This window comes from Micromys minutus, assembly GCF_963924665.1.
Source record: "Micromys minutus genome assembly, chromosome: 20".
Lineage (NCBI taxonomy): Eukaryota > Metazoa > Chordata > Mammalia > Rodentia > Muridae > Micromys > Micromys minutus.
The window spans coordinates 34,629,337-34,656,138 of record NC_137955.1 but is presented as its reverse complement, the minus strand read 5'-3'; the positions used below and the strand labels follow the sequence as shown (position 1 = coordinate 34,656,138).

Genomic DNA, 26,802 nt, shown 5'->3' with positions numbered 1-26,802 from the left:
AACTTCATTGTGATGAGTGGTGTAGCTCATAATGTGATTCTTAGGATAAACCATAAGAAATAAGGATGTACCATCTAAAACTGTAATATCCCAATTGAATTCATAAATGTTTAGCTGGGAAAGCCAGATGATAAAAACTTCAATTTAAGAGAGAATTAAAGTGTTTGAATCCTGTTTCATTGGGTAATCTCCATTGACTTTTAAAGCTGCTTTTGTTTCTGTGGCATCCCATCAATCAATGATTACATCTCCTCTGCCTTTCATTACACATACTGTAGCTTCCAAACATAGAGATTAACTGAATACCTAACAGGTATTCAGGAATTCTACTAATATTATTTTTCATGACAAAAGACAATGCTGTTTTCATACACTCTGCTGATGTTCCCATGTTTTGAGTGGATTTCCACAGACTGATTTATCTTTTTATTACAGGTTCCTTTTGCCATTGTACATGATTCACACATTTATGTGGTTAGATGAATACACTGTATATATTTTGGTCTCTGTCTAATTTTACATAATCATGGATACCATGAGGATTTATTCTAATACTACTTCACTTTTTATGTTATTTAACAATTAATTCTTCATAAAGAATCAGAGAAATAGCTGTTGCATAATTTGTCTCTTTCACTGAGTCATAGTATTCATATGAAAGTAATGACCCAAAAGTCCAATATTTATTTTCCTTGCATATATGACCACTACTGCTCCTTTGGAAACATGGGGTACTATTTCCTTTGAGACTGAAGATGGCTTCCTTCCCATCCTTCTGTTTATTCTACATAGGATCAACTGCCATGAACAGACTGTGAAAGGGTGCATAATTTCTCTGTATATAGCTCTTAGGTCTTTGGCTCCTGAGATTCGTTATTAATATATAATAACATAGACAATATCATGTTTCAGAATGTTCACAATTTACCATTAGCTCTAGTGTCTCAAGACAGAACATGGATTAAAACAAAAATTTTAATGTGGATTGCTTCCTCATTCATGAAAACAGTGACCATATTCCCCAAAATGGAAGAAATGGAAAATAATTGGATTTTACTTGTTGGTAGACATGATAAAATATAAGGCAAAGTTAGAAAAACAAAACAAACAAATCAATTTTAGGTTAAGAATATGGAAGTGAAGTCTTATTTTTGGAACCATTCATTAATAAAATGTCATTATTACAGTTAATTTATGTAACACCAGTCACTCAAGTACATTGAAATTTTTGATTAACACAGAATACAAGCTAGACTGTGTAAAACACTCCTATGGTCACTTAATCTCTAACAAAGGAACTAAAAACGTTAGATGGAAAAAGGACAGCATCTTAAACAAATAGTGCTGATTCAAGTGGCAGTCAGCATGCAGAAGAATGCAAATAGATCCATTCTTATCTTTTTGTACAAAACTCAAGTCCAAGTGGATCAAAGACTTCCACATAAAAGCAGGAATACTGAATCAAATAGAACATAAAATGGGGAAAAGTTAAGAACACATAGGCACAGGGAAATTTTTCTAAATAGATCACTAATGGTTTATGCTCTAAGACCTAGACATGACAAATGAGACCTCATGAAATTTCAATGCTGTCAAGTGGACAAAACAGCAACCAACAGATTGGGAAGAATTTTACCATTACTACAACTGATAGAGTGCTAATATCCAAGATACACTAAGAACTCAAGAAGTTAGACTCCAGAGAACCAAATAACCCTATTAAAAATGCAGTATTCAGAGCTACACAAAAAATTCTCATTTGAGGAATACTAAAGTCCTGAAAAGTACCCAATGAAATGTCCAACATCCTTAGTTATCAAGGAAATACAAATCAAAATAATCCTGACACCAGTCAGAATGGCTAAAATTAAAAACTCAGATGACATCAGATGCTGGGAAGGATGTGTAGAAAGAGGAACACTCCTCCATTGATGGTTGGATTGCAAGCTGGCACAACCACTCTGAAATTCAGTCTGGTGGTTCCTCAGAAAATTGGATATAGTACTACCTGAAGACCCAGCTATTCCACTCCCGGCTATATACTCAAGTGTCGCTCCAACATATAACAAGAACATATGTTCCAACATATTCATAGCAGCCTTATTTATAATAGCCAGAAGCTAGAAAGAACCCAGATGTACTTCAACAGAGAAATGGATACAGAAAGTATGATACATTTACACAATAGAGTACTACTCGGCTATTAGAAATTATGATTTTATAAAATTCATAGGCAAATGGATGGAACTAGAAACTATCACTTTGAGTGAGGTAACACAGTCACAAAAGAACACACATGGTATGCACTCACTGATAAGTGGATACTAGCTCCAAAAGCTCTGAATAACCAAGAAACAGTTCACAGATCTTATGAAGCTCAAAAAGAAGGAAGGCCAGAATGTGGATGCCTCAGCTCTTCTTAGAATGTAGAACAAATCAATTACAGGAAGAAATACAGGGCAAATAGAAGAGCAGGGATTGAAGAAAAGATCATTGAGAGACGGCCTCACCTGGGGATCCACTGCATATGCAGCCATCAAACCCAAACACTACTGCGGAGGTCAAAAAGTATTTACTGGCAGGAACCAGAAATGGATGCCTCATTAGAGGCTCTGCCAATGTCATACAGATACAGCTGAGGATCCTTGCAGCTAACCATCATACTAAACAGGGGGTTATCAATGAAGGACCTGGAGAAATAATGGCAGGAGCAGAAGGGGTCTGCATTCTTATGGGAAGAACAACTTTATAAATCAACCAAACCCTCCAGAGCTAACAGGGACTAAAACACCAACAACTGAGAACACATGGAGAGACCCATGGCTCTAAGTGCATGTGTAACAAAGGACAGAATTGTATTGGTTCCACAGGAGAAGAGGATTTTGGTCCAGTGAAGGCGAGTTTTCCCAGTGTAAGGGAATGCCAAGGCTCTGAGGTGGAGAGGGTAGTTGGGAGAGGGAGCACCTTCTTGGAGACTACTGGAAGGGTTGGGGAATGGGAGTAGGGGAAAGAAGATAACATCCAAAATATAAATACAGAGAATATCCAATAAAAACATACAAAAGAAATAATAATTGTTCAAAAATTGGGGAAACTGCCATGTCTCAAAGGAACCCAATGATAGAGGTTAGATAAATCTAGTGTGATGTATAATATGGCAGGATCATAGAATAGTTAAATGAGAAGGAAAGAAAGTAAGCATGCATAGCAATTAGCAGTAATTAGTAGATATACAAATACATGCTAGTGTAGGACCAGTGATACTTGCACTAAGTTATTAATGATCATTAAAGGGGAAAAGTGTGGAATGCAGAGTATTTTAGATATGATGATTACAACACACAGACACACACACACACACACACACACACACACACCGAGAGAGAGAGAGAGAGAGAGAGAGAGAGAGAGAGAGAGAGAGAGAGAGAGAGAGAGAGATGACCTTAGTAAAATAAAATACTTCTTGTTTAAATGTTTATTTGAGATCCTGTGTTCTTTTATTTAAAAATGAAATTTTATAATTGTCAAAAACATAATCTGGAAAACCAACAAGGGAACACGGAATTTAAGGATCCTCCCATCTATAAAAGAGATTCAAGATATGACATATTCCCACTATGACATTGTGGTGCCATAGGGTGTCTTTGTGAATTCTGCCAAACACTGGTCAAACAAATAATGCCTTTCCACACACAGTATTAATCAGGATAAAAAGGTGGTAATAGACATAAATCTTTGCAACTAGTCTAAACTGGTATCGAAATAAAATAAAAACGTTGAGAAAGTATATTGTGTTAGGTGATAACTTGTGTAAAAAAAATTAATGACCATTAAATCACATTTTAAAGCAGGAAAGAATTCAAAATTAAAGAAGATATGATATCATTCTGAATGTTCGTATCTTAATAAGATATTGAATGAGAACTATTATTTAATGGAATCTCAAGTTAATTCAAAAAATCAATCAGAAACATCTCCATAGATGTATAAAATGCATTAAGAAATAAAAGTTGTTTATGAGCAAATGAGCAATGCATACTAGAATTAAAAGTAATTCCCTTCTCTAATAAAATAGGCCTTAAAGCAGTGTTTAAAATTTTATAGTTATCTAGTGTGGTAGTGATGCCTTTATTCACAAAACGGAGTTTAACAGGGGGGTCTTTAACTGGTGAGTTCCAGGAAAGCCAGGGTTATTATATAGAGAGATCCTGTCTCAATATAGGTAGGTAGATAGGAAGGTTGGTGGGTGCATTGGGTGGGTCAGGAAAATATGGATGGATGGATGGATGGATAGATAGATAGATAGATAGATAGATAGATAGATAGATAGTGGATGGATGGATGGATGGATGGATGGATGGATGGATAGGTAGGTAGGTAGATAGACAGACATATAGAAGACAAAGGAACTACATAATTAGTAGTAGAGCAGTAAATATTTTCTCTAATATAAAGAAAAAGTGAGAATTGCATTTATCATCTATTCTATTCTTTGCTGCACTGCAATCTTCTCAGAAGAAAGAAAGAAAAAAAGAAAAAACATAGTGTCTTCTTTGGCGGTTCCAGCCAGGCTTTTTGGCAGAGGTTCTCAGCTGCCTTTGTTTATGCATCACCAGAAAAACAAAGCAAACCAAAACAAAACCCAAACAAGAAAAGCTCTTAAGTCGATCTATCTGCTTTCCTCTTAGTACAATCTGTTTGAAGTTCACTTTAGTCAGAACTGCCTATACCCCATGTTTTCGCTATTAGAGCCACAAAGACTGTGTTTGTTGTACTTGTCTTAGTATCAGTGTTTGACACATCTCTACACTGCACAGTTTCTATATCTGTCTTCTAAAATACCCTAGAGATCATGTGGTAGCGCAGACTTGTAATGCCAGTACTCCAGAGGCACGCAAGTGGGTGGTGGCTGGAATTCAAGGTTATCTCTGGACAGCATACCCACTTTAATACGATTATCATCATGTAGACAAAAAATAGAATGACTGACTTTCGATCTTCCTTTAGCTAAATGGATATCGATTCATATTTGTATGATTTCCTCACATCCTTCATACCATCCTTGAAAACATGCTCAAGTATACACAAGTATGTACACACACACACACACACACACACACACACACACAGTAATATGTGTACGAGCTTGAAAGCAGACATAATTTCTCTCTTATTACATTTACTGTTAGCGTGTCCTGTGTTTTGGATATACAAACACAAGCTGACCTCTGTGGTCTCAGACAAGCTGATTGGATATAGATACATATAGTTGCTGTCTTATGTAATGGAACAAAATAACAATGATATTCTAAGACTGTCCATAATAATTGTCCTTGATGAAACTTTCCATGTACTAAAACAGTCTTTGTATTTATTTTTTTCATCATAAGTCAAGGGAAACGTTTTAAAGGAGAAATAATATAGTCTAGCCTTCCATTTGTAATTCTTATACTGTTTTTGTATTTAACAAAAGGGAAAAAGAAATCAGAATTGGCCCAAAAAATCTATATATAAATTAACTGTTATGATATAAAATTATTACAATCAATGAGCTGAAGTGATACAAATTCAATTTATTTGCTTAGGTTAGATGTGCAAAATTAAACATTGGTAGGAAATATCATATGAAACCATTTCCTGTGAGTTACAGTGCTGTGCATATCTTGACTTGTGTCTGCTTTGTCTAATTTCAAAGTATATCATTACAACCTCTGGTTCTATAATTATGTCTCTTTTTTCTAAGGTTGACACCCCAGAGTCTTTCCTATAAGGATCTGTGTAATTATATGAGAATTTACTATTTAATCCAGGTTAATCGCTTCACATCAATAGTTTTAATTTAATCACATCTTCATAATCTCTTTAAGACATTTAAGCAGTATATTCACATTTTGGCATGTAGAACAGGGTATCCTTGGGAACATTTACTATCCATTGACTGATAACAGGACCTGTCCCATAGGACCTGGACTCCACTCTCATTTCATCTTTGATTTGTGATACTTGCCCTGTTCACTTCCAGTTCTTTGTTCTGGTTGCACTCAAGCCTTGAGTTCTGCCAGTGCTTACTAGACACTCTCAGTTTTAACTTTGTTCATATTTTTCTTCATGCAAAGAATTTCACAATGATAATGGTATAATAACTCCATTTCTTCCTCTAAATTCTTTGATCAAATATCCTTTGAAATAGGAATAATGACTACCAGGGTTTTATTCTCATCTAACCCAATGTTTATTATGATATATAATATTTTCTAATATTATTTATTAGTAATATATCATAAGAATAATAATTGAGTATATTTGAAATCCATTACTTTCTCCTTTAACAATATGAGTTTCAGGACACCTAATGATAATCTTAAGAAAGGTTTTGAAATTGATGAGCTCTTCAAACCAGCTATAGATTAAAAAGTGAAGAGATATGAAAAAAAAAAAAGACCAGCTGTTCTAGAGAAGCAACTGGTAAAATGATTGTCAAATTTCTAGGAAGATGAAATTATTACAAAAGAAACACCAATAAAATATGATAGGACAAAAAGTGTTTAAAATTAAGAATAGTGGTTACAGATCTAGACTCAGGGGACATTATATAAACATGAGAGGAAAACACTTTGCTTAAAATCTAGAAAGGTGACTGGCAATGTGTAGAGAGATTAGATCCAAGCACAGAATGCAGGTCAATTTGGTGCTCCAGGATACACTTTAAAGATACCTGACATACATCCTTATTAGAAAATATTCATAAAACCATTCTTGGTAACAGTCAAAGCCAGGATAGGGAGAACATTACATTTGTTTCCTTGAGAGTATGAATAAGTGAATACAAACATTTATGTGAAGAAATGCTCTATAAAGAGATATTAGAAAATGAAAAATAACTGCGGAATGATGATTATACAAAAAAATTAAAGGATAAAGGATAAAATTCTAAGATCTTCTGTTTAGAATAAAGGTTACTAGAAAATGAAGTTAGATAAAAATTAAAGGATAAAGGATAAAATTCTAAGATCTTATGTCTTAGAATAAAGGTTACTAGAAAATGAAGTTAGATGAAACATAGCAAAGGGAAACACTGGGGCATGATAGAGGATGGATGACCACAAATCCTTTCAAATATCTCTTCATTAATAGAAAGGCAGGTGTGTGGCCCTTGCCTGTAATCTAATTTTATGAGTAGTTAGTACAGGACGATTCCCATAAGTTCTATACAGAGTCTATGGTATAGTGAATTCAAGCCCCACCTCACATGTATTAACCTATATAGTGAGGCTAAATTGCTCGGTCTGTCTGTCCTGGTCTTTAATGAAATCACAAATTTGTATAATTGTAATTTTGTTATATATGCTCTTTTGGAAACTTCCATTACTCAATACATTTGAGAATGGAAAGCAAATAATAAATGAATAAATTGACAAGGTGGATTTTTGAGTTAAAAGAAAAAAAAAAAAACATCCCTATCAATAAAAAATAAATTAGCAAGGGATATAAGCATACATAAAAACAAAACAGTCCATAACCACAGTTAGTTGCTTATGCTTAGTAATAGAGAAAGAACAGCAAGTATTCCACATAGAAATATTCACTTGGGAGGCAGTTTTCAAATGTCAATGCCCTGATTTCTTAGAGTTATGGAGAAGCTTTAACACTGAATGGTTGTTCATGGCCTCACTCAAGGGAGCCCTGACAAGGCTGAAGACTTCTAGTCATCTCCGCTGAGTGTAAAGTAACACAGTGTAAAGAACATCTATCAAAGGGCTAATATTCTGAAGGTCTAAAAGAAAAAAATAACTTAGTGTCCTTCAAAAGGGAAGGACAACCCAAATCATAGAGCTGCTAAAAAGATTATCCACAGAGTATTTATTAAGAAGCATGCAGAGACTAGTTTTGTGTATCAAAATAGAACAATTCTTCCACTTACGCTTCATGAATAAAAATAAATTATATAGTGTTTCTCAGAAACATCAAATCAAATACAATGTCCACTTTCAAAATTGCCCTGAGTGAGCAGAGGTCCAACTGCAGAGTGCTAAACCCTGCTATCCACTATAATTTAGGTAACTCTGCCCAGACTCTGATAGTCTAAGTACTCAACCCACACAAAATTTATGATTAACAGACAAACAACATGCAGACATAACAAGGTCACATATAAGACAGGCTTTAAAATAAACATGATGCAAATTATGAAGAAGATTCATGGGGGTGCATAGAGAATGAACCACCAACTAAAGAGCATCCATGGGCTGGACCTAGTTCCCTAAACAGATATAGAAAATTTGAAGCTTGGTCTTCACAAGGGTCTCCTGACTATTGCAGTAGGGGCTGTCTCTAACTCTGTTGCCTGCCTTTGGATCCCTTTGCATTGGCTGGACAACCTTGATGGGCTCAATGGAAAGAATGCACTTAATACTGCTGTGACTTTCTTCACTATGGTAGGCTAATATGCATAGGGGTCTCTCTTTCTCCAAGGGAAAGAGGACAGGGGGATAGAAAAATGGGGGTAAGGATGGGGCTGAGAGGAGTGGAAGGAGGGAGGGACTGGGATGGGCTAGTAAAGTTAAATAAATGCATTAAGAGGAAGGACAAACAAGTGGCCAAGGGAATGAGAACCAGATAAGCTGTGGGTGTCTGGATTATCCAGCTAACTAGATAAAGAAGGAAGAGTCATTCAAAACACTCTATGAACTTAATACGTTTGTGACAGCAGACATGAGCGCTGCAGATCAAACACCATTCCATTTTCAAATATACTACAGCTGACGTATTTTATATGGGACATATTTACTGAATCGCCCACTTGTAGAAGTTTGTTGCTTTGGTTGGGCTTGACTAGGTTTTCTTCCTGCAATGTGCTACCATCAACAGAGAGGAGTCATTACTTCTGTGTTTATTTTATACATATATATGTGTGTGTGTGTGTGTGTGTGTGTGTGTGTGTATGTGTGTGTATGTGTTGTGTGTGTGTTTTTATGTGTGTGGGTATGTTTTGTCTGTGTGTATGTATTTACATATCTCTCTATTTACCCACCTACCATCGACTGATCCATCCATCCACCCACCCACCCACTTTTCTATCTACCTACTTACCTACCTACCTGCCTACCTATCTCCTTTACCAGTCTAATTGTTATAATCAGAATTTCCAAGACACATGAAGCAGTTGTCAATTTGTATCCATATCTTGTTTGTAACCTTGAGAATTTTTTTATGTTTTGCCATTTAGAATGTTATTTTGAGACATATATATATATATATATATATATATATATATATATATATATATATATACACATATATATATACTATAGTTTATTGTGATATACTGCTTCTTTGATTATTTAATTTATCTTTGATCATAAAATATAGTGGGTATCCATGACAGCTATACTTCTGTTCCATGACTTTTATCTTAATTAATATACAACCTCACATTTATTGATTTATGTACATTGACCTATTCTTACATTCCTAGGTATAAATCTCTACATCATGAATGGATGTATTTTGGAATTCGGTTAGCTAGCATTAAATTAGTGGCTTTTCATGTAAATAAATGGCAATAACAGTCTACAGCTTGTTTTAGCATCTGTCCATATTTGATATCAAAATAATTCTAATATTTTAAGGGACTTTACAAGTTTTTACTTTAATATCTTAGAACCCTTGGGAAATGCCTATTTGCTTTCTTCTACATGGTTTTAGAAATTCAGAGCAGCATGAATGGAGTACTGTACACCATGGGGTTTTTAGTACATTTTCTTTGCACATTATTAGTCTGCTAGGGTTTGTTCATGATTCTGGGAGGCAGGCTGGATGTCTCTGGGAAGGCATACATTTCTTTGAGTTCATGCCTTTTACTATGGTTTAAATCCACTCTGGGACTCATCTCGATATTTTCTATTTCTGTATCATTTCTTGTAACATCTATTTTTAATATTACATTTCATATATTTGCATAATACTATCTCTTTTTTGTTTTTAGGTAAAAGGTGTTGTGTTCATTTTTCTCCCATGAGATGCAGCTCCATGCCTTTATTGGTGTATTCTACTTCCTATCTTTGTGGTTTCATTTATTTCTTCTCTTAACTTTATATTTTCTTCCTCTTTTACTGGGCTTAGTCTATTTTTTTTCCTTTTAATGTCTTGACTTGCACATCCTCAGAGGTTCTTCTCTCTGGGATGTGAGTTTACTTTATAAGTGTGATGCTTTGACCTATATTTGCTCCAAGACCCTTAGTATGCTGGGCTTGCATTTTCATTATCTCAGTACACACTACCACTTCCTTCAAATTTCTTTGTTAATTCATAACCAACCATGTTAGATTTTGATGGATTTCTTGGTTTTATAAAATTCTTTCTTTTGTTAATTTCTGCATTTACTACATTGTACTAAGTAGGTGCTAAATGTAAATGTTCACCATTACATTTGCTGACACTTGTCCATTCTCATGGAGAGTACTACATGGATGGTATGTAGAAGATTTTCTATACAGAATTTAGTTCATTTCATCTAAAGTGTTATTATAAGCATACCATTTACCTAATGATTGGTATTTTTTATATCAAAAAACTTTGTATCTGGTATTTTACTTAAAAATGGTGAAAGTTTATCTTTGATTATATTCCAATGGGAAATGTAAAACACTATAACTATAAATAAAATTTAAAATTATCATATAATTATAACTAAAAGTTGTTAGGTAGATGCAAAATTATTTGCGCATATAAAAAGAGTTAAATCACTATGAGAGCTCTAAAATTTTAAGAAAACTAACATGCCTTTTCTAGCTGTAATTTTATATGTATACTCTTTTAGGGCTCATCTAATTTTAAAATTAATTATGTAATTTTTCAAATCTACTTCGGTCTCTTGGATCTTATTAAAGTCTTTGCACAAAATACTCTGTTAGAATGTGTCTTAGTCAGCGTTTAGTTTATACTCCTTTACAAAAAAAATCATGACCAATAAGCAAATTTATTCAGGTCACACTTCCATGTTGCTGTTCATCACCAAAAGAAGTCAGATCAAAAACTCACACAGGGCAGGAACTTGGAGGCCGAAGTGAATACAGGGGCCATAGAGGGATGTTATTACTGGCTTGCTTCCCCAGGCTTTCTCAGCCTGCTTTCTTACAGAACCCAGGACTACCAGCCTAGGAATGGAACCACCTATAATGGGCCCTTCCAGCCTTGATTACTAATTTAGAAAATGCATTACAGCTGAATCTCATGGAGAAATTTCCTAAAAGGTGGCTCCTTTCTCTGTGACAACTCCAGCTTATGTCAAGTCGACACACAAAACCACCTAGTACAAAATAGTACAGCAATACTTGAGATGTAAGTATGTTTTTCACAAGTAATTCCTCGACTACAGAGTATCCTTTCCGAATTATAGGCTTTGTATGATATTAGGGAATTACAATCCACTGTGTGATTCATTTGGAAACGATTATCAAGCTTTGCTAGCACATGCTTTCATTTCTCTTATTTTATTTTATTGTGAACGGTATTTGTGTCTACACTTTATTGCCTTTAGACTGTCCTCTTTTTTTTGTAATATCTTCTCTTTTATTTTCCAATCTATTTTTTGAGATTATAATTACAACTTTTCTCCACCCCTTTTTTTCCTACAAACACCTCCTTATACCCCTTCTTTATTTTGTTTGAAATTCATGGCCTCTTGTTCATCATTGTTCCATACCCAGATGTGTCAGTGTGTGTTATTTTTGTTTGATGTTTGAGAGCTTCATATATGAAGTACCATATGAACATCATTCTTTTTATTACTCTCCAGCTCCTCCCATGTTCTCTCCTCTTTAAATATTATTGTAACATGCATCATGAATACACACAATGTCCAATGCCTACAGCTTAAATCGCTTTTATTATCACCTGCCTGTCAATTAATATGATAGTCACTGAGTATGCCAAGTAAGGTCACTTTTTTGTTGGATAACAATGTATCCAGAAAAAGCTATCTCATTCATCTAAATCCCCCTTCACCTGGGGGATATTAGAAATCACTTAACTCAAACAATTTCCTTCTGATATCTGTTAAATCGTCCTCATTTATTTCACTTTGAGAACTTTTTTCCTTTAAAGTAAAAGTACCTCTTGCCTTTGCCATCTTTCTTGGTTCCATCCGTTGTGTGGCTAACAGCTCATAGGTTAGAATAGAAGTGACTAACTTTAGTGCTTGTCCTGTTTCCCATTCATCTCATCAGGATAAAGACTATATTTAGTATACAGCAGAGAGGGTTTATTAATAGGTCTTTCTAGGCATGCATAACCAAAGCTATCTGGAAGTTTAACTCAGAAAGAAGTCTCACTTCAGTAATTAAGCATTTTCTTCTCTTCAACTGCTTGTGTAATCTAAGGGTTTTTTACCATTTCCAGATGGACTTTCTAGAAAAAAAATTGAGTTTCTTATCTCCATCTTACTTCTCACCACTCATTTCAGAACTGTTGCCAGGAGCCTGTATTCAGCCAATTTAAGCTTACAAATTCAGTCAAAAGTAATAAGAAGAGTAGTAGTATGAGTCCTTATAGTATTTACATGGGATTCATCTTTCTCAGATGAACTTTAAGAGTCTCAGAGAGGCCATTCCTCTGGAATGCCTCATGCTCACTTGTTCTGAAGCATTTCCCATTGAAACAATATCCAAAACTAAAAATAGAGAATGCAAAAATAAAGGAAGTATTTGTGGGACATTTAATGAAATTTCATCACAGATAGAAAAAAATATTTTATTTTTTCTTCCATGAGCTGAAGAAGATGAACATAAGACATTTGGTGTGCATTGTTCTGTACTTGGTTTTGGGGTATATGTTGTACGTGATGCAAATATACTTTCATAGCTTATTATACTTAAATATATCATCTACTTCATCTCTTGAAGATAGACACTTCTGTACAAGAAAGTTAATAGATTTACCACTGTACACATAATATCAAAGTACTAAATAGAAGTTGCTCCACATATTTATTAAAAGAATCAATATCTATTTTATTTGTCCTGGTGTGTCGACCATATAAATCTAGAGAGGAGAATGACTGCATGCTTAAAATGAAACAAACCAGATCTTGCAAACATCCATATTGGATGAAAGAAAAAAATAAATAAAAACACCAATGGTTAATTAAAAGTATATATTGACATTTAGGAATGGGGTACAGAGCTAAACAAATCATTTTCAGTTGAGAAACACCGAATGGCCGAGAAACATCTGAGGAAGTGCTTGACATCCTTAGCCATCAGGGAAATGCAAATCAAAACAACCATAAGATTCCACCTCACACCAGTCAGATTGGCCAAGATCCAAAACTCAGATGACAGCAGATGCTGGCGAGGCTGTGGAGAAAGAGGAAAACTTCTCCACTGTTGGTGGGGTTGCAAGCTAATACAGCCACTCTGGAAATCTGTCTGGCGATACCTCAGAAAATTGGATATAGTACTACCTGAAGACCCAGCTATTCCACTTCTGGGCATATACCCCAGAGACACTTTAATACATAACAAAGATATATGCACCACAATGTTCATAGCGGCTCTATTTATAATAGCCAGAAGCTGGAAGGATCCCAGATGTCCTTCAGAAGACGAATGGATACAAAAATTTGGTACATATACACAATGGAATACTACTCAGCCACCAGAAACAATGACTTAACCAAATTCTTAAGAAAATGGCTGCATCTAGAGAAGATCATCCTGAGTGAGATAACCCAGTCACAAAAGAACAGACATAATATGCAGTCACTGATAGTGGGATGCTAACCCCAGAGGCTTGCACTCCCCCAGAAACAACTCACAGACTGTATGAAGTCCAAGAAATAAAGAAAACAAAAAATATACATATATTCACAAAACAAGAAGACTTTGACTATTTCCATGTTGCGTTTTGTTTTACATGTACTTTACGCTTATTGTAACTAGTACGTTTTCAATGCATACTGTCAAGCCCTTGAAAAAAATCAAGTACTGACTAAAAAATATATTCACATGGTTTTATGTAAAATTTATTTTAATGTCTGAAAAAACAGTACTGACAAAAATGTATAATTTTAAGCAAAAAATGTTTAAAATCTATACATTTATCTTTGTTTTGCAAAATAAAGTCGTTAAAAAAAAGGAATGTTTTAGTTGTAAGAATTTGTAAAAAATAAATTGATTTATTTAGGATTGTATAAACACATTTATTAAACTAAGTTCTGGTAAATCATTTTCAGTCTTCACACTATTCATACCAGAGCCAAATATATTTGAAAGGTTTCTGTTCCATGCATTGAAGAATGTTTAGAGGGATCACTCTTCAATGATACTAAGAAAAAGAAGACCACACTTTTTTTTAAAAAGCCTCTAGGCACAGATAATTTCCTGAGGATGGAGAAATAACTGCTAGGCAGAATAACTGATACAGAGATTTTTGCCCTCCTCCCATTCTATCTGGGGATATTGAAAAAGAAGTAGTCTGCCACACAGTGATGACTGACAAAATGATTAACTTCTTCCACCATCTTCAGTCACAGGTCAGTTCATCTTCATTCACTGCTAATTAAAACTTTGTAGTTAGTGTCAAATGCTCAACAAAATATTTAGATAAGCAATGGGGCCATTTCCAAACAGAAAAAAATGTTGGGAGTCAGGGTTTTCACAGACTATTCAGGTAGAAGATGTATGTTCACTATAGATGACATACTATATACCTAAGAAATAAACAAGGACAAGCTACAAGGATCAACATCCCACAGAACCAAGAGGAATTACCACACCAACTAGTGTACTAAAATAGAAACCAACTTTTCCTGTGACTCTCAGAAGGCACCACTATTTCAGGGAAACAAAGATATGGGTTTGATAAATGGATGAAGGCCCTTTCTTTTTCTCAAGAATGCTAAAGAGTGGGTAGTTCCAGGAGAAATATAAACAGCTTAAGAGCATTTCGATCAATATTACAAAGGGCAGGGAAGCCTGGACACAAGGGACACCCAGTGGATTCAAGTGAATGGTTTTGATACACCAAGAAGATAGGCAGAGCTGCTCTAACTTTCTATATACTTCTATAAAATCATGGTTTTTGTTCCTGGCATGCATTGTTTGACGATAAAGACTTGGGATCAAATATTTGGATGCCTACTTAGTGAAGGACCCTTCCCCAGTACAAGTATGGCAAATGTGGCTTCAGCAGGCCTTGGACGTCTCCCCCATTCCATCTACCTTTATAAAAATTTGTAAGATTATATTTAGATGATATTCCTAAAGCTATCCACCAAAATCTTTTCCCTTATGGGGTCACTTAATCTTCGTCAGACTGAATACCAACGTTCAGCCATCAAAAGTATTAAACTTCAGCAATTAAACACCACCTTTTTGCACACCTAATTAACATGCCCAATAAAACTTCAACACCCCATCTTGACATTCACCTGCTGGTCATGTCTGCCTATTCTCTATCCTCTCTCTTCTCTATCTATCTTTTATGCCTCTGGAACAAATAACTGTTCTTCCTCCAACCTGTTCAGTTCCCCCTTCTCTCCTTTTCCATCTCTTGGCTTTCTTATTCCCTACCCTTTGTCCCTCTGGGAGAAATAGGTGTCTTTTGTGCTGAGAACTTGGTGTTGTAGTGTCTTGTGCTAATACTAGTCTCTTAACATATGATATTACTTAAACTGTATTTGGGGATTATTCTCAGGAAATGACTAGATTAAAATCTACTTAAGGGTTTTTATGTGATTGTAGAGGGATTATTGCACAATGCATAGATTGTGTAATAAATATCATCACTAATGTTCTTGAAACTCTGTATGTGTAAGAACTAAAAGTAAGTGAGAGAACAGTTGGTTTATGTTGGATAGGGTAATAATACCAGCCAAGATTCCCTGTGTTTGAGAAAATGAGACAAGAAATGTTGTGTAACAACTTTTTCAGAAATTGAAATACTCCATTCTGAAGGGAAGCTCCATAAACAGGAAGAAAAATGATTAAAGATCGCTTCAGAAAATCCTTGAAACTGACCAGATTCATGAGACCCCCCCCCCCTTTTGATAGAGTAAGCAAAGAAGGCTGAGAGTGACTCTTAGTCAGGGAAGCTGAAAAGTAAAAAGGCAAAACTCAAGACATAAGGAAAAAAATAGCAGTGGCGACACTTAGACAAGCCTAACTGCCAAGACTCTAAGATGAGCCCAGCTGCCTTGATGAAACATAACTTGCCAAAGAAGAGAATTAGACCAACTGAGATGCCTGAAAGGGACATTCTCCAACTGGTGGTACTGTCAGTAGGATGTGCAGTGTGTGCCAGGTTCCCAACATTGTGTAGTGACACCTATCTAGGGAATTGAACTTGGGTGATACATCTGTTTTTGAGTCATTTCTACTTCTGTAAGTAACCTTTCACCCATACCCCTGTAAGCTAAACTTTATTGGTTCATCAACATGGAATTTGGTCCTCTCATTACTCTGGTATGTTGAGAGATCCTTATCTGGGGTGAATAGTTGTGTGCTGTGTCTTAACAGAAAAGTTTGGTCATACAATTAAAGAATTCTGTGTTTTAGACAAGGGCTATATTGTGAGGTCCTGTCTCAGAAAAAAAAATGTGTATGTATGTGTGTTCATGTATGTTTGTGTGTGTGTGTGTGTGTGTGTGTGTGTGATAATGTCATTGTTGATTTTAGTCTCAAAGATATGCAAGCTAAACACTCTTAAATTATATGTTGAAGGACAGTATTTTGGCAATACAATACAACACTAAAAAGTATATGTAAACAGTTATTTAGTGAGTATTGTAATAGAGTTGAGAATCATATTTTTCTGGACCTGTAAACATACTGTAAAAAGGAGAAAGTGTTAAAATTACAGTGGTTCAACTATTAAACATTTTCCATGAAATTGTTATGTCTGGACAACAACTGTCTACACAAACTGCTGAAATTGTCTGAGTTGAAGGAGTGACTAAGAGTTCAGCATTGGGAAAAACTCAGGGGAAAGGGAAATGACAGCTCCTTGCTGTGGATATTTAAGCTATGAACCACTCAGTTAATTGCATGACTTAGAGGAAAAATTCTTGACTCCTGAGACAGAATAAAACAAATGCACTGACTTCCCTGTTTGACTTCTTATGGAGTCATGTCAGTGAGCGTTTAGCCTATGGCCTGTCTCTCTCCTTTTTACAGAGGTTTTAAATACCCCTTACATTAATAATGTATCAGTATTTGTAAAAGTGCATTTATAATCCATTCACTGGCATAAACATTCTCTTTGTTTACACAGAAAAATGAAAGCTAATAAATGCAGTTACCCACAAAAAGGGAGCAAGTTGAAAGTAAGATGCTGCTTCAAGGTCTCTTTTGCTAACTGTATGCTTTCTAAAATAGCCTTCAACTTCAAAGTTATAAAAGAAAGAGAGTTTTCATTTGGAAAAATGTAACTGTCTTTTCAAAAAAAAAATCTTTCAAACTCTCTGTGTGCTTCATTCTCACGAACTCCTCCCACCAGAGTCGTTCTCTTTATTGCTTCCTATTCTCAGCCCCAAGACACTCCTCCTACAGTGGGATGTCTGTCACTATTTCTCCATATTTCTGTAATTAGAACACATTTTAAATCTACAGCAAAATCAACCTAGAGAGACTGAAACCACTAACATATTTAGCAATGTCTGTCTTACAGGAAGTAAAGACTAAAAGATAAGTTTCCTAAAGAAAAATGATTGTATAATAACTTTTCATATTTAATATTAAATAATATGTAGAAAATTTAATAAATTCTATATTTTATGGTGAAAACTATTACAACCAAACGGCATTTACTAAAGTTCATTAGATAGATAGATAGGTTAATAGATAGATGGAATTTTATCAGATTTGTCCTACATACCTAAAATAAGAAATGTTATTTCAATGTAACTAATACAATATAAGCTACTTATGCAGTATTAATCTGCAAGTAATAAGACAAAGAATTCAAACATCTATTTTATAAGCTGTTAAGTGAAAGAAAGCTACAGAAAATATACAATAGACCTGAAACATCGTGGTTTGAATGAGAATGGACTCTCTAGTCTGGTATGTTTGACTAATTTTTCCTCAGTTCATAGAACTATTTGAGAAAGATTATGGAATTTCACTTAGTTGGAAGAAATGAGTTACCTTTGCTGTCTGGCTTTCACATTTTAGCAGACAACAATCAGACCTGTGGTATCTCCCTTTGCATTATCTTTGGTGTCAAGATGTGAGCTCTCAGCTATTTCTGCTGCTGTGCCTGTGCTCTGCCATCTTGGACTCTAACCCTCTGAAACTGTCATCTCCATTAAACCATTTCTTTCCTGAGTTTCCTTGGTTATGTTCGTTTTTTGTCACAGTAATGTATAAGTAAGAAAGACAAAAGAGAAGCTAAAAATAGACACAGAGGAATTAAACACTCTTGCAAGTTGAAACATCTATGATAGATCTGTGGGAATAGTAGGTGATCATGTACTCTTAATATAGAAATTGTTGTATAAACATTATAAAATCCAGTAAAATTCCATGAAATCTTATAGGTTTTCATATATAACTAACTGGGAATATTTTAGTTATTATAGTTGGGTTCTATTTCATTATGCATATATTGTAAGTAGGTTCCAATTTTAGTTGTCCAGACTAATATTAAATTCTAGACTAGTTTTCTCTGCCAAATAGTCAAGTGGCACCAGATGGCTGAGGAAGTGTTATTCAATATGACTGGCAATCATTATATTAGCTAAATAGTTATTAAGGTCTAGACTAACAGAGACTTGATGTAGAGATTTGACTTCAAGCTATTGATATTCTGTTGATGGGGGATGAGAAGTAATTTGAGTATCATGAAAAAGCATGTACTATAAGAATAATTCAATGTAATAACATTTAGTAAATCCTAATTAAAGACTAGATGAAGAGAAATTGAAATTGAATAATTGCTATCCTGCAAAACAAGCAAATAAATCTGTTTGTAGTCTTTATAGCTTTAATTTCACTTCCTTTACTTTATATAGTAGGAAACCCAAAAGGTTTCCATTCCACCATACAAAAAATTCCCTTTTACATTGTCAGTCATTTAATTGCATCTGAAAATTCTGACACTTCTTGTCTTGTGCTAAAGTTGTAAAGTTTGTTGTTTATTTTTCTTTTCCTTCTAGTCAAAACATACTTCAAATGCCTTCCCTTTATTACATACTTAACAGGACTAAAATAATTGGAATATATAAAAATATAAGAAGCTTTTCAAACCAATGGAAATCAGAGTTTCTTTTGCCTCTGTCCATGTCATACTGCAGGATGTAACTTATTTATACTCACTTGTCTTATTTGCTTTTAAACATTTTGCCCACAACTGACTTAAAACTATAAGACAAAAAGTTAAAAAAAAAAAAACATGTTTTATTATAAATAAGCAATGTATCTGTCTTATTTGCTTTTAAACATTTTGCCCACAACTGACTTAAAACTATAAGACAAATAGTTAAAAAAAAAAACATGTTTTATTATAAATAAGCAATGTATCTGTCCTTGGGACATATTTTTATTGACTTATTTTTTTATTTTATAGAATATTAAATTAGATTTTTATTTGTGTTGGCTGAAGTAAATGCTAATGTTTACTTAAACATACATCGTCCTTTAAAAGACTTCTCTAACAGTTTCCATGGAAATCCTTTTTTGGTAGCTCCTTCATTAGTAAGATTGGCTCAGTAATACTTGTTAAGCGATCCGACAAGATCACCTCATGGTTTCTCCATGCACAATTTGTGTTACACAAATAAGATGGTAATGAGAACATAGAGAGATTCAAACTTAAAATTTTCTGGGATCATGAATAGCAATGTTCCTTGGTTAGACAGATAAATTAAGAATACAGATATTTACCTGTTCAACACAGACTTACCTTCCCTACATATTGATAATCAGATCCAGTATATTCTTCCAGTAAGAAAAATTGGTTCCACATCCAGCCACGTTTTTGCCGGTGAAGGATTTTACCATCACTTCTTGGAGCATGGGATTTGGCAGTCATTTGCTGAGGCCCAGAAGTCCTTCTGAACGTTAATTCTGGACAGCAGAAGTGGGGCAGGCATGCCCAGAGAATAAACAGTCTCAATAACTGATAGACTGTCATAGTTTACTTCGTGAAGAATTCCAGCGTAGATAATGGAAATGTAGTCCCGTTTACGGTATCAGATCTTGACTGGTTTCCAGTACTTCATTAGTGCTATGTACATATTTCCAAGAGCTTCAAAAAAAAAAAAAAACAAATTAAATAGTTAATGGAAAACATTATGATTTTTAAAGTATGATTTAAAAATAAAGATGATTAAGTAAAACCAGAAAGGAAAGTACTCTTTTTCTCTTTCTTAATCAGTTTTAGGCAGCGGGGATTTTTTGTTTGTTTGTTTGTTTGTTTTGCTTTTTTTGTCTGAAGGAATATCTACATGTCAAGAAAAGACAATGATGAATACTTTCTTTCAAATAAATTGTATAAAACACTATCATGACGCTTTCTCTTACTGCACTGTGTTAAAGATTTGTAACCCCTAAGTTTAGTAGAAAGATGACATTATGAATGTCATGTCTCCTAGAATTTAGCATAAAATTAAATTTTGATGATAAAATTTGATTCTAATGTACTATGATAACTATCAAATATGTCTGAAATGCAACATTATTTGACTAGTTTCTTAATAATACCATTTGTTCAAATTTAATCAAGGATTATAAAAATTAACAACAACAAGGAAAACCCCCAAAGAAGCAAACAAACAAACAAAAAAGGAAAAAGAAACACATGTACAATAGAAATTGGCCTATAAGTCTCCTGAGTTAGTCTATGGATCACCAATCTTTTCTTCAGTAGAAAGGGTAACAGGTAACAGTTTTATATAAGAATGTTAGTAGTAGTGAGTCAGAGGGCCTACTTGTAGTGTAATACATTTGTAACATATGAGCTCTTGCCACACTTCTGCCCGTAATATCCAACATCTCTTATGGAAATAGCCTACTCACTGCCCTCCAACCAGCTACCAGCGACTTGTTTTATATAGCATCACAAAATAGTCCCACCAAAAAATGAATTTTGAAGTGTCTTGTTACATGAATGGGCTCTGTTCAGTGAGTGAGCAGAATGCAAGATCTACCCAAATCTTGAGCGCTGGATTTCAAAATGACCTGTTGCTTCACACTGCTATTCCCTTTAGCCTTTTATGTCAACCCATAAACTGACTCCTCTAAAGCTAGTGTTCTCTTAGTATTACCTTGATGAAGGTACACTTGCTCCCTTCTGTTTGGGCTGCTTTTTCGCCAGAGCTATACGTAAATCCTCTCCTTAAATCCTATACTATCCACTCTAATATTTAAACTACTACAATATGTTACATATACTGTATTTGCTTAGCAAGTGTATCATTCTTTTAACCCATTAAAATCTTTTGCTAGAATGAGATATTTGTATTTATTTTTTACTATTTTATTCAGTATCTAGAGTAAAGTCTTGCACATTAGAAAAATTTTAGCATATGTTTATAATAAAGAAATAAAGTAGAAACATAATGATCCATCATCTATCATTTTCTCCTATGAGTATATGTCGAAAATCTATGCATGAAAACACTTATTACAATAACATTTACTTATCTTTTATTATTGTTTGGCGGCATTTTGTGTTACAAATTTGCTTAGGTTATTAAAATTGTCTAGTAGATATGCATTGTATGTCTTTAGATCACAATTGTTGTAAATGATTTGGAGACCAACAGGAATGACTATAATGTATGTTCGATGAGAAGCACTTTACGTACCCCTTGATTCACATTTGTGCTTTCAACTCACAAATATTTGTTAACAATCAGTTTTTCTTTTCCTTTATTATTAGAATGATTGAAAGGTTAATGCAAATTTTCTCTAGGAATAGGATTAATGGAGAACTAGTGTCTCCCCTGAGTATATTAAATGATAGTGAGCACATGAAGTTATACACAGGGATCGATGTGAACTCTATTATACTGTGCCACGTAATGCTCTACTGGAGCTCAGCAATGAGCTGCTCCAGAGAGTGATTTAACATCCCAGAGCCATGACTTCCAGACGTATATATTGATTGCATTCTAGGCAATAGAATGTCTAACAAAATGTTTGTAATTTTATAAATCAGGATGAGTGACAGGACATTGGCCAGAATCCCACACTATTTCTATGAGATAAAAAGCATATGAGTTAGGGTTTCTGCTTTATTCTGCTACAATATTAATATTTATTGAGGCAACAGCATATGCAACTCATCTCTTTTAATCCTTAACAAAATTGACAATAACGATATTCAATATAGCTTCTCACTCTGTGTCCACCTATACATGACCAATAAGTATAACAATGAACTGACATTTTAGAAGTTAATGAATGATTACTAAATATTTAAACACTGCTATTAAATAATCAAACTTCTACATAATAAACAGAATCACATTTTCATTGTTGCTGTATATTCAAGTATTCAGAGATTTAATACATTTGGAAATCTTCAATAAGATTTGTATTTTAGTAATAATACAATTAAGAGTATATTTTTTTATTTGGAGATAATGCCATTTATTTTATTTTATTTTTTGAACAACTTTATTTTAAAAACCAAAGATAAATGTACAAATTTTAAGCATTTTTGCATAAAAGTATATGAATACATTTTTGTCAGTGCTTGGCTTTTTTTTTTTCCCAATGATTTGATAGTGTGCATTAAGGTCTTACTAGTTACAATAAGCATAAAGTACATGAAAAACAGGATGTAGTATATTATAATATAGTTTACATCTGAACTATTTGACAAATATTTTCACTCATCATTAGATTCTCCCAAATCAGTGTTTACTAAATACCTGTTATGACATTATGAGCCAGTATGCAGACATTTGAGAATATGGCTTGCTTCTTATAAATACAACTAATAATCATCATTCTGGTAATAACTGTTACCAGTAGCTGGGAGTAATCTTTGAGTATCATCCATGATTAATAATCAAATTATGTTTGTAAACAGATTGAACCAGGAGCTTGTAGTGAAGCTAGGATAACTGACTAGGGCTCCCTAGGAAACTTTTTTTTACACCTTTCCCCATGTTAGGATTTTGGGCCAGAGCACCATTACTGCACTTTTTAAAGCATGCTGAGATCCAAATTCTCTTCTACATTCATAACAGAAATCAGTATATGCCCTGAGCCATCTTTACAGACCATCATACCATTCTAAGTCACCATTATTCATGGAAAAAGAACATACAATAACTTCTAGCAGGTTTTCTTCACCTCGCTATCTACTATGTAAAAAAAATCCTGCAAGGTATTACATAAATTAGTATTCAAACCACTGTATTAAGAATAAAGTCAATTAAAATATTTAACATGTTTGAAACTGAAAAATAATACTGCATCATTACTTTGACATTTGGAACTGGCTATTTTTAAAAAAAGAACCACTTTCACATTATTTTCAGCAATGTTTAAATTATAATATAAATCATGTAATTTCTATATTTTCATATGTAAATCTCAACACTGCTCCGGCAGTTACACCTTATTAAATTTGGTTCACTAAGAAAAATATAATATAACATCATATTGAGTAAATATGTCTTTTTAATTCTTAATGAATAAGTTTGACATTTTAAAATTCAAATTTAAAGCTGAACTTTAGAATATAAAAAGGAGGTGCCAGGCTCACTAGAATTTGAATATTATAATTAAAAACAAAGCAAGTGATATAGGTCAAAATTATAGTGAAATAAAGAAATTCTGTAATGTAATTTTTGGGTAATAATTTTTGAGAAAAATGCTTAGATTTTAAAGTAACTTAATATAACTTTAACATGTATCTGAGAAACAACAATTCATTTTGTAGTCATCGTTCATTATCATATATTCCCACATTTCCTTCATAACAGAGCCTTTTACATTTTAATGTAAATTCAGATTTCTGTTTAAATGTTTACCTGTCTATGTTCTTGGTGAACAGGGAAGAGTAAAATAACATTTCTCTGTTGATTTCTCCCTCTCTTTTTTTTATGTGTCTCATTTATTTTGTAATTACTTTGCCAAAAATGTCAGTCTAGTCTGTGTTTCCTATTTACAGTGGGATAGCCTCAGAATCACTGTGATCCCCTTGCTTCAGCATGTGTATGAGTTCATGCCAACATTCTGTTTTTAAAAGCCTGTTTATGGTTCTAATGCAGCTGGACCCATGGGCCTTCCTTGTATCTGAAATCATCTTCATAACATTTATGACATTCTGAGTGCAATGCTTCAGTGCCCAGATATGCATTTTACGGAACTTTATTGGGTGGTAAACCAAATACCAGAAACATATCGCTAAACATTTGGAGTCTTTCTCTTACTTATTTCCTCATCTGTTTGTTTTGTTTCATTAAAAGAAACTCTTTGTTTCACAATATACCACAAATGCCATCTTTTTTTAAATTTTAGTATGCAAGTAGTCAAGATCACAGACTATAATGTGTTAGCATGTTGATGAATGTCACTTAATAATTATCTCTCAACACATCACTGCTGATCACTGTCACCCATCATTGGCTAATAAAATTCCTCACTCAACTGCTTATATTCATTAGGATCTTAATGTAATATATCTTTAATCATTCACTGTCTACAACAATCAGAGAAGTGGCTAACAAGTATTAAGAACAAATTTTTGACAATTTAGGTGGACACTTTAAACACTTTTAGAATTTCATACAGTAAATACATTCTAACGAGACTTCAATATTGAAAAACAAAAGGACATATCCAGGTGTATTTTCACAATTCAAATGAGTCAGTACGTATTACTTTCTTTTATTTAATTAATGTCAATTTATGAATCTAGAATAAAGAATTATGAGAAAATTGAATTAAAGTATTACACTAAGGACTCAAATGAAATGAGGCCACATGTTTGATCATACTTCCCTAGAGTTTATTGCATATTACCTACTGTGCTTTAATGTCAGAAAGCATGCAGTTCTACACTGAATATTTATTATTTTAATTTAAGTATTCTGCACATACATTTCTGTTTAGATATAACTTAAGGCAAGGTTCTATATGCTCAACAAATTATTACTAATATTGGGAATTCACACGGTGTTAATTTCTTTTACTTAGTGAAAATATTACAATCACTTATGAAATATTTCAATGTAAAAAATATTGGTAATTTGATCTATAGACAAAACTTAATTATACTACATTTACAAAACTGTATTTGTATACTTAATGTGGCAGATTTAACATAAGCTGGTAAAACACACATGTGGTATCTTTTCAGTTGAGCATTGGGTACAAAAAGATTCACTAGGCTCACTGCCAGGATTGTAAAAATATTGAATAAAATACCAAAAGCTCTTATCTTTGCCATTTCTCTTTGTACTGGCTGATTTTGTGTGTCCACTTGACACAAGCTGGCGTTATCACAGAGAAAGGAGATTCAGTTGAGTAAATGCCTGCATGAGATCCAGCTGTAAGGCACTTTCTCAATTAGTGATCAAGGCTGGAAGGACCCATTGTAAGTGGTGCCATCCCTGGGATGATAGTCTTGGGTTTATAAGAAAGCAAGCTGAGCAAGCCAGGGGAAGCAAGCCAGTAAGCAGCTACTGTCACCAGGTTCCTGCTCTGTGTTAGTGTCCTGACTTCCTTTGGGGATGAACAGCGATGTGGAAGTAAAGCTAAATAAACCCTTTCATCCCCAACTTTCTTTCTTTCTTTTTTTTTTATTGGTAGTTTTATTTATTTACACTTTCAAATGTTATCCACATTCTCAGTTTCCCATCCACCAGTTCCCTATTCCCTGGGGTCTCCCTCTGCCTCTATGAGGTTGCCCTCCAGTACATATTCATTCCTACCTCAGGGCCCTGTATTACCCTATCCTGGCTCATCAAGCCTTCACAGGACCAAGGAATTTTCCCACTGCAGTAATGCCATATAAGGCAATTCTCTGCTGCATATCCAGCTGTAGCCATATACCACCCCCCCCCACCTTATGTGCTCTCTGGTTGATGATTTGGACCCTGGGAGCTTTGGGGGGTCTGGTTGGTTGATATTGTTGTTTTTACTATGGGGTTACAAATTTCTTCAACTCCTACAGTCATTGCCCTAACTTTTCCTTTAGGGTCCCCCCACTTAGTTCAATGTTTGACTGCATACATCCACATCTGAATTGGTCCAGCTCTGGCAGAGTCTCAGAGGACAGCAATACCAGGTTCCTGTGAGTAAGCACTTCTTGGCATCAGCAATAGTGTTTGGTGTGTATGGAATAGATCCCTAATTGTGTCAGTTGCTGGATGGCCTTCCCTTCAGTTTCCCTGCATTTCCTTTTGACAAGATAAATTCTGGATCAATATATTTGAGGTGGGTGGGTGGTATAGATCACACACTTCATGCAAAGCTGAACTGGAATTTATGATGTGTTTAACATAGTGTTGCAAAAGTGGAAAATTCTATAACACAATTCATGAAAATTAATCAAAAACAGTCATATGGAGATACACTATTGCACGCCACTTGATTTTGCCAATATTTCCATGAAGAGAAGCATGTAAAGCAGAGGTATGTGAGAGGCATTTGTGATGCAGGGAGGGTCAGGAAAAAGAAGCAGGAAAAACTTTATTAGTACTGAGCTTTCACTCATGTTCAGTCTTCTGAAGGGCCCACTGGGAGACAATAACTCACATTTATATGGAAGACTACACTATAAAAAAATTGTTAAATTATTCATCTGTAGTCAACATGTAATACTGGAATAATCCCATAG

The 26,802-nt window shown here is 34.2% G+C and overlaps 1 protein-coding gene across 1 annotated transcript in view; it reads right to left on the bottom strand.

Moving 5' to 3' along the window:
- LOC308433555 (cadherin-10) overlaps positions 1-20,133 on the bottom strand; it is a gene marked incomplete at both ends in the record, with an annotated part of 123,770 nt that extends 103,637 nt beyond the window's left edge. Inside the window, one exon of the mRNA XM_080933649.1 lies at positions 19,903-20,133. Within this exon, the coding sequence (XP_080789775.1) occupies positions 19,903-20,133 (231 nt within the window). The remainder of the gene's footprint in view (positions 1-19,902) is intronic.
- Positions 20,134-26,802: the final 6,669 nt, after the last annotated feature.